The sequence below is a fragment of the Hermetia illucens genome, chromosome 1, assembly GCF_905115235.1.
Source record: "Hermetia illucens chromosome 1, iHerIll2.2.curated.20191125, whole genome shotgun sequence".
Lineage (NCBI taxonomy): Eukaryota > Metazoa > Arthropoda > Insecta > Diptera > Stratiomyidae > Hermetia > Hermetia illucens.
The window spans coordinates 108860443-108872381 of NC_051849.1; the positions used below are offsets into that span (position 1 = coordinate 108860443).

General features: G+C 45.9%; 1 protein-coding gene across 1 annotated transcript in view; it reads left to right on the forward strand.

The window, feature by feature from the left end:
- Positions 1 to 5404, forward strand: part of LOC119652639 (nose resistant to fluoxetine protein 6-like) — a 140548-nt gene extending 135144 nt beyond the window's left edge. Inside the window, exon 5 of the mRNA XM_038056924.1 lies at positions 5187 to 5404. Within this exon, the coding sequence (XP_037912852.1) occupies positions 5187 to 5294 (108 nt within the window). The 3' untranslated portion in view covers positions 5295 to 5404. The remainder of the gene's footprint in view (positions 1 to 5186) is intronic.
- The last annotated feature ends 6535 nt before the right edge of the window (positions 5405 to 11939 follow it).

Genomic DNA, 11939 nt, shown 5'->3' on the forward strand with positions numbered 1-11939 from the left:
AGATGGGTAGCGTATAGCTGCCCCACCTGACGTTCCTAGTGAACATAACTAGTCCAGTCTTCCTAGCGTTCACCGTGAGTCCATTGCGGAGGCACCAGCTGTGGATTACATGCAGAGTTGCATTCAGCGGTCACATACTGTGCCCACAAACTTGCCGGTAATTATTACGGCTAGGTCGTCCGCAAATGCTTGCGCGAAAACTTTTTTGTCCTCCAGGAGCCACAGCAGGGTATCCATCACCAAGAGCCATAACAGTGGAGAGAGAACCCCTCGCTGTGGGCAACCCCTGAGACATCCTGCTTCAATAGACTTCTGGCCGACCGATATGTGGATTTTTCTCCACTCTAGCATGTGAAGGATCCAACTGATTAGCAGCGGATCGATTCCATGCTGTCTTGCCGCATCACAAATTGCCGCAAATGAGGCATAATTGAAGGCACCTTCGATGTCCATGAAGAAGGCGTATTCTTGTTCGGACATCGCCTTTTCAATTTTTGCCGTAAGTTCATGGAGTGCTGTCTCCGTAGATTTGCCTTTCTGGTAGGCGTGTTGCCTATGGTGAAGTGGCCGTTTAGGAATGTGTGTATCCCTTATAAATCGGTCTAACAGTCTTTCTAGCAGAAAGGACGTTAGGCTGATTGGTCGAAAGCTTTTTGCGTCTTTGTAGGTGGGTTTTCCTGGTTTGGGAATGAACAACACCTTCACATCCCGCCATTTAATTGGAATATAAGCATGTGCCAGGCATTCACGATATATATTACGAATGTGGAGATCCAGCGCATTCATTCCTTCTATTACTAGCGCAGGGATAATGCCATCCGGACCTGCAGACTTGTATCTATGGAACGAGTTAAATGCCCATTTCACTCGCTCCAGTGATACTACTTTGCATGCCAGATTCCAGTCTCTCGGTTGAGGGCTGTGCACCTGTTGGCCCCGAGATTAGATTTTGGATGCTGCCTGGGAAGTGTACTTCAAGCAAATGATTTGCAGTTTCTTCATCGCTTTCTGTGTACTTCCCATTCTGTAAACGTAAATAACCCAGTTTCTGGCTACGTTCTTTGACCAGAATCCGCTTCAGATTTGAGGTTGCCTCAAGAGAGTTAGTCTCTTCGCAAAAGCGTCTCCAAGATGATCGTTTAGCCGATCTTATGCTCTTCTTTAGAGCCTTCTGTGACTCTTTATAGCGATTCCAGCTAGTGCTTGATTCACCCTTCAGAGCACGATTAAGGAGCATCCTTGTCGTTCTCCTCTGTTTTGCCAAATCCGAGTTCCACCATGGTGTTTTACCCTTCTTTAGCATCTTGAGTGAACAGCTTTCTTCGAAAGCTTCTCTCATGCTAGTTGTGATCAGCTGGGTTGTCTTCTCAATTCCAGCAATGGATTTGATGCGCTTCCCAGGGATCGTGACTCGGGCGCTCAATTCTGTTTGATACATTACCCAATCTGTCTTCCTCGGATTCCGAAATGGAGTGGTTGGAGGTGGATCCATGCCCATAACGAAATCAATGCGTCTGTGAGCCGAGAGTGTGATATCGTTTGATACTCTCCGATGAAAGCCGCGATGTCAGGAGATGCCACCGTAATGTCGATGACCTCTCGCTTGACCACGTTGAAGAAAGTGGGTTCATTACCCACATTTAGGATCTGCAAATCGGTCCCTGCTAGATACTCCAGTAGTCTCGATCCTCTTGCATTGATGTTCGAACTTCCCCAGCATATGTGGTGAGCGTTGACATCACATCCTGCTATTACCCCCATGCCTCTACTTTTGGCATATTGGATAACTCTGATGAATGTTCCACTGGGAACGACTTCTGCGTCGTAGGGGAAATATGCAGAGCACCATAGTATCTCTTTATCTCCCTGTTGACTTTTTATGGTTAGCTTAGCCGATGTGGTGTCGCCATCACATAGATCGTTAACCAGGTTAGCCTGGAAGTCTTTGGAGACTACCATGCAGGTGTGTGGTCGATCACTTCCATTGGCATACAATAGGTCAGCATGTTGGAAGTTTAGTCTCCTGACTGCCCCACCAACAACCCACGGTTCTTGTATGAGGTATATAAATGTCTTGCAGCTATTGATTCGACGACTGATAAGTGCAGTTGCCGCTATACAATGCTGCAAATTTACTTGGGAAATGTGGCATCTCATCTACGTTTCAGATGTAGATGCCGGGGGCTGCATGTCCCCTTCAATGGTTTTAGGAGCCGACACTTGTAGCGTGACGGTTCCCAGCCCATAGTAGAGCCGGCAACCCGATTTTTCCCGAGCCTTCATAACATCAGGTTCGGGAACGCCGATAGTGAGAAAGGTTCCCGGCCTATCGGTTCTCCCTCCTGTTTTGCTGCCTAGCAGCAACCAGGTGGAAGTGTTAAAGTTTTTCTGTACACCAAGTTGTTCCAGAACCCCGACACCATTTCGCTCTTCTTCTGGAAGCCAGAGAAAGCACTTTTTGATCGATGGAAGCTCAGAGACCCTTTTCAAGGTTAGTCGCGCACCCTCCCACACATCGTTAAGGGAGGAGCAGTACTGCCTGAGCCACTCGTTCGTGTCTTCGTCGGCAAAGTTCAGCCGTAACATTTTACGGTATACACCTACCGACTCAAAGCAAAGCTTAATGCCTTGCGCGGACACAGTCCTTCCAGCTAGGAGGAGTTTCCTTCTAAGCTGTTCGCACTGCTCGGTATCGTAGCCGGATGGATTAGAGTCGTCACAGGACCCATCCATCGGCTTCGATAGCCTTGTCTGCAAATGAAGGCCTAGCCGTCGCCGGCCGAGCCCTCTTTGCTGCCTTTTGTGCCGAAGAGTTACGATCGTTCGAGGATCGCTGCCGCTTCGGTTTCCCCTTAGCCGCAGGTGCCCCGAACGCTCCTTTCCCCCTCAACCTTGGCAAAGCTTTTTGGTTGTGCGTTGCCCGGAGGCAGTTTGCCCGAAGGCGGTTTGCCCGGAGGCGGTTTGCCCGAAGGCGGTTTGCCCGGAGGCTGACGGAGTTGACACGTAGAAGTGATAGGCTTAATAAGCAAAATGAAAGAATCACTGGCATTTGATGAACTTCTGAAGCAATGCTTGTCTATTGCATTTTTCTTCGATATAGTAAAGAATTACCCTGAGCGCATACCATATAAACACTATCATCCCGCGGCAAGCTTTTAAGCTTGGTTTCATCCATAACCAGACGGCCATGGTATCGCTCATAAATTTCGCCGCCAGAATTCGCAATTTCTCTTACTAAAAACCCAGGTCACCGAGGAGTACATGAGGACTAGGAACGTTATTGTCTTTGACTCTAAGGTGAAATGTTTCGAGCGAAACGGTTTTGGTTAGGCGAAATTGTCGGTTGTAATTTTCGCCCCTGAATAGGAGAAATTAACAACGGTCTCGAAGTTGTAGTTTCCTTTCTTTATTGTTCACGTTTGACCAGTAGGATTTGATGTTGTTGGTTTTTGTACCTCCTCCTGCCTTCATTAATGCACAGCCTAAGGTTCACGCCACCTGATCTGGATAATGTCCCATAATGTCGATATCGTCAGCCTAGGCCAATAGTTAGATGAAGTTGAAGAGGATGAAGTCTTTCGCATTGACATCAGCATCACAGATAGCCCCTTGGAGAAGGTCAGCCTAATCAGTTTTATCAATTTTGTCAGGATACCGTATTCTCTCATCGCCTTGTACAGTTTTTCTCTGGCTATGCTATCATAAAAGAGGGAGATATCACGCAGCAATTATACAGGTATCACATTGCTGAGCACTATCTATAAGATATTCTCTGCTATCTTGCAACGCCGAATAGCCTCATACACCCACGGCATCCTGGGTGCATAGCAAAGAGGCTTCACTCTAGGCAAATTAGCAATAGATCACATTTCCTCTTTGTCGAGAAACTTTTAGAATATGACCTGCAGTTGCTCCATTTTTTCATCAATTTCAAGGCCGCTTATGATAGCAGGGTAAATTCCGGTAACCCAACGAAATCGATGAGACTGACTAGGTTGAGCCTGACCAATGTGCGCGCCCAGATAAAAGAAGCAGCATCACTCTTAAGACCATTCGACATCCAAAACAGTATAAGCCCAAGGAATACCCTGCTATGCCTCCTCTTAAATCTGGCCCTACAAAAATGCAAGGGGCACCATCATCTTCAATTCCACCCGACTCTTGGCCGACGCTGACGATATTGATTATGAGAAGAGATCCAGATCGAGCAGGCGCCGCGAGATCTCGGGCTGCAACTTAAAGAAGGTAAGACGAAATACGTGGTGGCAACGTCAGCAACAAAGAACAAAGAAGTAACAACATCAAATCGCACTGGTCAAATAAGAACAATAAAGATAGGAGATCACAACTTTTAAACCGTTGATAACATCTCCTATCTAGGATCGAAAATCATAACCGATAATAGCTACGGCAATGAAATTCGCGCACGGTTTTCAGCCAACGGAGCCTATTTCAGCTTACAAAAACTGTTTCACTCGAAACGTCTGACCATAGGGTCAAAACTCTTAGTGTACAAGATAATAATCTTCTCAGTCGTCATATATTTCCCGGAAACTTTGATTCTTAACAAGAAAAATTGTAAACTCTTGGCGCGTTGGGGAGAAGAATCCTACGAAGAATTGTTGTCCCTCTACATGAGGATGGACGATCCCGTAGCCTACATAACGACGAAATTTATGAGCAATACCATGACCGCCTGGTTCAACCGGCTCAACAGGTTGCGGGAACTGAACCCATATGGATGAAGATGATTCAGTTCGGAAAGTCTATAAGGACAATATCTATGATAGAAAAAGAAAACGTTGCAGAGCCTGCCTCAGATGGAGCATGGCATGGGCAGGACGCCAGAGAGCTTTTAGGGTGATCTGTTGGCCTCTTTGATATGGGCTGATGACGTTCTGGGCTGATGACGTCTTCGTATTAGCAGTCTCAAACTCTTGATCGACAATGGATAATAAGCTAACAAGCTGCAGTATCGGAGTACAAAACTATCCTACATTAGTTTCCTGTTCATTCATCCTCGCTGAATATGTAAATTCTTGCCCTTTCGTATCGATCCAATTTAAGTAAGACAAAATTTAAAATTAATATAGTGAAATAATATCATCGTTTATCAGTTTATATTCTTCATTAAGTTTAGTTACACAACATGCATTATTTATTATATTCACCATTTATCTTTACAGCCTGTAATGTCAATGGGATTCGCTACAACAATCTACGCGTTGGCTTTCCTGTTTATGCTGCTGTTTGAAAATCCGTTTATAAGGCTAGTGAAAGTTCTCACGTCATAGATATAAGGAAAATGATTGTAGGGTATTTAACATAATTTTATTTATTTTGTAATATAAACTACAATAAGTAATAATGAAATAAAATATTAGATGTTACCAAGTTCGGATGACACAAGAGTTTTTATATTTATTATGTTTTGCCTTCCAAAAAATGTATTGTGGCGCGGCAGGATTCGCAACATTCGAAATTTATTTCGAATGTTCCGAATGCGAACAAATAGATGGCGCGGAACTATTCACTATGTAGAGCTCGCCACGGGAGTAGAAGACTAGCGAGGAAAGTGTGCCATGAGTTAGGGGCAGAAAGAAACAGATGAAGCGAGATTATTCTCTTCTGCCTCTAACGTTTAAATAGTCGGTTATCACGCGGTGCCGTTTTTAATTAAATTAAACTCATTCATTAAAATTAATAAAGTCTAATTATTACATTTATCGAGTATTGATTGTAAAAACCTAGTCTACGCTCCGGCGTACCTAAAAATTGTGGTTTACAAAAAATGGACTATTTTAGTTAAATTGGTGACCCCGTAACAAAAAGTTTGAGTAACGGATCTAAATTAAAAAAACCATTGCCGAGAATTCGATGTTGTTTGACTGTTTTGTGACTCCTAGTTGGATCATGTTGACATTCTCTGGATTGATCCAGGAAAAGAAATTCACATTAGTTCCTATGCAAGAATTTGTCCATGAAGGAAAACAAAATTCTCATATCCCATTACTTGTGTAACTGAGAGCAATTCGTTTGCAGCGACTGAGGCCGCTCAACAAGTGGCGAATGCGAAAATTGGAAGTGTCGACTATTCACACTATCAGAAGACTCCGCCACCGTTGTTGCAATTCTGACTCGCGGCAGCGAACCCATCATTTGCCACGTATCCAGAACCACTCGGAGAGCCGACGCATCAGAAGTTCAACGAGCGCGACCACCTTTCAACATTGGCAACAGCAACCTAGAAAACGAACGATTATTTGGCAACCGCGGCCTTAAACTCAAATAAGGCCACAATTGACTTCATCTCAACAGCCACCGCTATCAGGCAGAAGCCGAAGACTCCGCCGCCATCGTTGCCGCAGCCACCAGAGACGCCGCCGCAGCCACCAGAGACGCCGTAGCAGTCACCAGAGAAGCAGCGGCAGCCACCAGAGAAGCCGCCGCAGCCACCAGAGACGCCGCAGCAGTCACCATCAACACCGCAGCCGTCGTCACCTTCACCGCCGCAGAACGAATCATTGTTGTAATTTGTTGAATTTTAATTTGTTTTATTTGAATTGATTTATTTAAAAAAAAGAATCAATAAATAGTATGCCCGCTGCAAGAGACAGCGTTCAGGCGTTTTAGGTGCGGATCATCGTTGGTTGTCCGCTCTCTGGGCGAAGTTCTGGGAAGTGGTTTCGGTCTGCCCTGAAAAGCGTCCGCTTCGGTGGTGATTTCTTTGTACGTGCGTGAATTTGTGGGTTCGGCCTGCCGTGTAGTTAGAACAGTTTCACTGCATTTTCGTTTTAACACTAGCGGCGAAAAGAAGTTTCCTTTTTACTAGTCAAGATGTCGATCGACAACAAAGACGCGGCAGGCCCATCGAACCCACAAGTGACCGCCCTCGCCGTGCGTGTTCCTCCATTTTGGCGGCGGAACCCGGAGCTGTGGTTCATACATTTGGAAGCGCAGTTCCAAATGTCCGGAATCACATCGGACGCGACCCGCTTCAATTATGCGGTGGTCGGCCTGGATGAAGAGTCGATTCTTCTGGTGTCCGATGTAGTGAAGTCGACATCATACACGCAGCTCAAGAGCGAGTTGATCAGGCGCCTGTCGGCAAGCGAGTCGGCAAAATTAGACCACTTGCTGGTGGGTTTAACGTTGGGTGATCGAACTCCCAGCCAATTGCTTCGCGAAATGAGGCAATTGGGTGGGAGCAAGATCGGCGATGACCTGATCAGGTCGCTCTGGCTGCGACGGCTCCCGGAGGGCACCCAGGCGATCCTCCCTTCCGTCTCCGGTTCCCTGGAGGAACTGGCAGCGACGGCCGACCAGGTGCAGGAGGTGTACGTACGCCCAACCATGGCGGCCGTTCATCCACCGTCGGATGAGGTGAGCGACTTGAGGCGCGAGATAGCCGCTTTAACAGCCAGTGTGGCCGAGATGCGGGCGACGCTGGACGCTCAGCGTTCGGGCGCCAGATCGCGAGCTCGCTCGCTCTTCCCCACTGCATATGGTCCCTAAGCCAAACGGCGAATGGCGCCCATGTGGGGATTACAAAAGGCTAAATGCACAGACTGTTCCTGACCGATATCCAATTCCACTCATCCACGACTTTGCCAACGACTTAACCAAGGCTTATCACCAAATCCCAGTAGCTCCTGAAGACATTCCAAAGACGGCAATATGTACACCCTTTGGACTCTTCGAGTTCACCCGAATGACTTTCGGATTGTGCAATGCGGCGCAAACCTTTCAAAGGTTCATTCACTCAGTCCTGCGAAAACTCGATTTCTGTTTCGTATATTTGGATGATGTCGCTTCTTCCACTGAATCTGAGCACTTAGCCCATCTCGAGTGCATTTTTCAACGTCTCCTTGAGGCCGGTTTAGTCCTAAACGTTGAGAAATACAAATTCCTTCAACAACAGGTGAGATTCCTCGGCCACTCCATTTCCTCTGAAGGAATACAGCCCGACCCAGACAAGGTGCAAGCAATTACAAGCTTTCCGCGTCCGAAAACAGTGAGGGAGTTGAGGAGGTTCTTGGGCATGCTAAACTTCTACCGTCGTTTCCTGCCCAAGGCCGCCCATCACCAGTTCATTTTGAACGCGTACTTGTCTGGCCCCAAAACTAAGGACACACGAGAGATCGTGTGGTCTGAAGAGGCTATCCGCGCGTTTGACAAATCCCGTCAACAACTGGCCGACGCTACACTCTTGGCATTCCCTCTGCAAGATGCACCCCTACCCGTTTTTGTTGATGCCTCTGACATCGCAGTAGATGCTGCCCTTCACCAAAAGGTGGATCAAGTTTGGCAGCCTTTGAGCTTCTTCTCGAAGCAGTTGAATTCCGCTCAACGGAACTACAGTACCTACGATCGTGAACTGCTCGCCGCGTACTTGAGCATCAAATACTTCCGGTTCTCCCTAGAAAGCAGGCCGTTCACAGTATTCACGGACCATAAGCCTCTCACGTATGCTTTGAAACAGAAGCCCGACAAAGCGTCCCCTCGTCAACTTCGACACCTGAGCTTTATAAGCCAGTTTACGTCAGACATCCAGCACGTGTCCGGCAAAGACAACATAGTTGCTGACGCTTTGTCTCGTGTCTCCGAGGTTAACATCCCCGCCTCACTCGATTTTTCGGCTATTGCCAAGGCGCAGGAGGATGACACAGCACTTCAGAGCCTCAAATCCAACTCCAAATACAAATTTCGGGAGTTACCGAGCTCAAACCTCTCTCTCTGCTGCGAAGACTCGGAAAAGGGACCTCGGCCATACATTCCGGCCACCTTTCGCAAGGAAGTGTTCCACGCAGTTCACGACTTGGCGCATCCAGGTATCAGGACAACAAATCGGCTAGTCACCGAGAAATACTTCTGGCCCTCTATGAATAAGGATGTCAATTCCTGGGCCAGAGAGTGGATACCTCGCTTTGGCGTCCCTGCAGTTGCAATTTGAGTCCACCCTTTTCTCCGAGTTAGGCAAACTCCTTGGTTTTAAACGCCAGCGGACTACTGCATACCACCCGCAATCCAATGGGATGCTAGAGCGTTGGCACCGGACGCTGAAAGCCGCCATTATGACACGCGACGATCCGTCCTGGTCTCAAGTCTTGCCTCTCGTCCTACTCGGCCAACGTACAACCCGCCGAGAGGAATTTGCTGCCAGCCCCGCGGAGCTGGTATACGGGGAGAACCCGAGACTCCCAAGCGATCCGGTCTTCGACAAGAGATCGGGTCTCACAGAGTCGGGGTTGGTGCGTCTGTTGAGGGACAATCTCCGACGCATAAAAGCCACACCACCCAAGCGACACTCGTCCACACCTGCCTGTTCGCCGGAGGAACTGGACACGTGCACGCACGTTCTGGTCAGGACGGATTCCGTCCGGAAGCCTCCATATGAGGGCCCGTACCGCGTTCTCGAGCGGGGAGAACATTTCTTCCAGCTCGAGATCGGTGGACACAAAAAGGTGATCTCTCTGTCCAGGCTGAAACCCGTGTCCGCCCCGAAGCAGCGTCGTGTCCGCTTTGTGGATTGACGGTGAACGAAGTTCCCGGATCAGTCGCCGAAACCCCTAGGTTTCATCTGGGGGCGGAGTGATGTGGCGCGGCAGGATTCGCAACATTCGAAATTTATTTCGAAATTTATTTCGAATGTTGCGAATGGGAACAAATAGATGGCGCGGAACTTTCCACTTTGTAGAGCTTGCCACGGGAGTGGAAGACTAGCGAGGAAAGTGTGCTATGAGTTAGGGGCAGAAAGAAACAGATGAAGCAAGATTATTCTCTTCTGCCTCTAACGTTTAAATAGTCGGTTATCACGCCGTGCAGTTTTTAAATAATATAAACTCATTGATTAAAATTAATAAAGTCTAATTATTACATCCATCGAGTATTGATTGTAAAAACCTAGTCTATGCTCCGGCGTACCTAAAAATTGTGGTTTACAAAAAAATGGACCATGTAGTATAATGAAGATAGTTTTACTCGATCTTCGATATGTATCAGGCGGAATTATACTCAAATTGTTTAGTGATTGATGTTTTCGACAACGAAACATATTGCATCAAGCTGAATCTTGACATCAGAAAATTTTATCTGTGTTTCCTTTTGTGATGCTAAATGTGCACTACTGCCCATCAAATAATGATTTATTGTACATATGTATGTCATCGAAGCTACAATTAGTTCAATTAGGTAACCTATGGCTCGAGGAAACCAATCCGATCCATGAGGCGACCATGCCTGGGACGAAGCTTGGTGATAGAATTATGTTTTTAAGGGGGTCATCCCGTGTGTCGGGTTGGAGAAATCGATTTTTTTTTTTTTGCATGAATTGTATCTATATATAGTGGACAATATGTGGGCAAAGGGATTTTCCGATATTCCGAGTCCTTCAGAAATTACAGGGTTAAACAGGTAAGGAGTTTGCAGCCGCGGCTAGAGTACTCGATGAGAAAGAGCATCGAATCTTTATTTACCTGTTAGTTTTTTACCTGAGCCTTATAAATTTGAACACAGGTATAAATATGAAAAGGTGGAAAACCAACCAATTGTCTACACTTCTTTGCTGTTTGGAATAAAAAGGATAATCCAGTCTAGAGTGAGCACTGAAAGCCTTTCAAGCTATACTCAGTTATATTTTGTTGTAAGTATTGTGCTGTTTGTGTGTTCAGTGATTTTTTTAAATGGATCGTACGAAGGGAGATGGCTTTAACGTTCAACGTCATGCTCGCACTAAAAAACGAATATTTCATAGGAATCGATACTTATCAGAGAAGAAAAAGGACTTAGCATCAAACATCAGCAAAGAAACTTCTAGCAACCATGAACATGGATGTTCCAATTGCGACAAGTTTTGTATATTGTATATTGGATTTTGCTGCAGCTTTCTCCGGTATTTCTGCGAATTTCTGCAAATAATAAAATATACGTAGTAGTAAAAAAGGAATACGTAGGACATGTCGAGAAAAGAATGGGAGCGCGGCTTAGAAATGCAAAAATGAATCACAAAGGCATTGGTGGAAAAGGGGCTGGAAAACTTACTGATAAGGACCTCACTACATTTTCTGGGTTGGCTATTTGTCGACACGCAAATTCGATAGAAGGAATGAAGCAAGAAATTTGGGAAACTTTCTTCCATAAATGTTCTACAAACGAAAATCCTCAGCATCAAAATTGTCCAGCAGGCGAGGACAGTTGGTGCAAATGCCGGAAAGCGCAAGCTAAGGGAGAACTGGATAGTTTTCACCACGAGAAGGCACCTTTGACTGAAGAAGTTCAAACAGTCATCAAACCAATCTACGAAGATTTGTCACGAGATGACCTCTTGAACAGATGTTTAGGAGCAGAGACCCAGAATAACAATGAGTCGTTAAATGCATTGAACTTTCGCTCTTAAACACCTTCATTCTGGGCCCAAGGTCGTAGAAATAGTCACTTTTCTGGCTGTAATTATTTTCAATGAAGGATTCAATGGCATTCTCAAAATCCTGGTGACAATGGGATGTCAAGTTGGTCACATATGTCAGGTTTATGCCGACCGCCGTAATGAAGCGCGAATTTGGCGGTCCGAACGACGATCGACTGACCTCGCTAAAAGAGCCACAATTGACACCAGAGAGCAACAATCGGCTTTACAAGACTTTTTTGAAGAAACGGAGGGTACTCTCTATGGACCAGGTATAGCAGATTAATGGTGAGCTAAAATTTTACTGTTGATAATCACATTTAAATTTTCAAATGTGTTTTTCTCGAAACTGCATCTTGAAAATCGGCTGCCACCATAGCTCAAAATCTATCTAACCAAATTCTTTGAAATTTTCACGGCTTCTTTAGTACATATTTCTACGGTCCGCAAACTAGGATAATTGCAATCGGACGGATAGTTTTTTTTTTATTCATGAAAAAAGCCGTAAAAAAACACCAAAATCCAAAAAATTAAG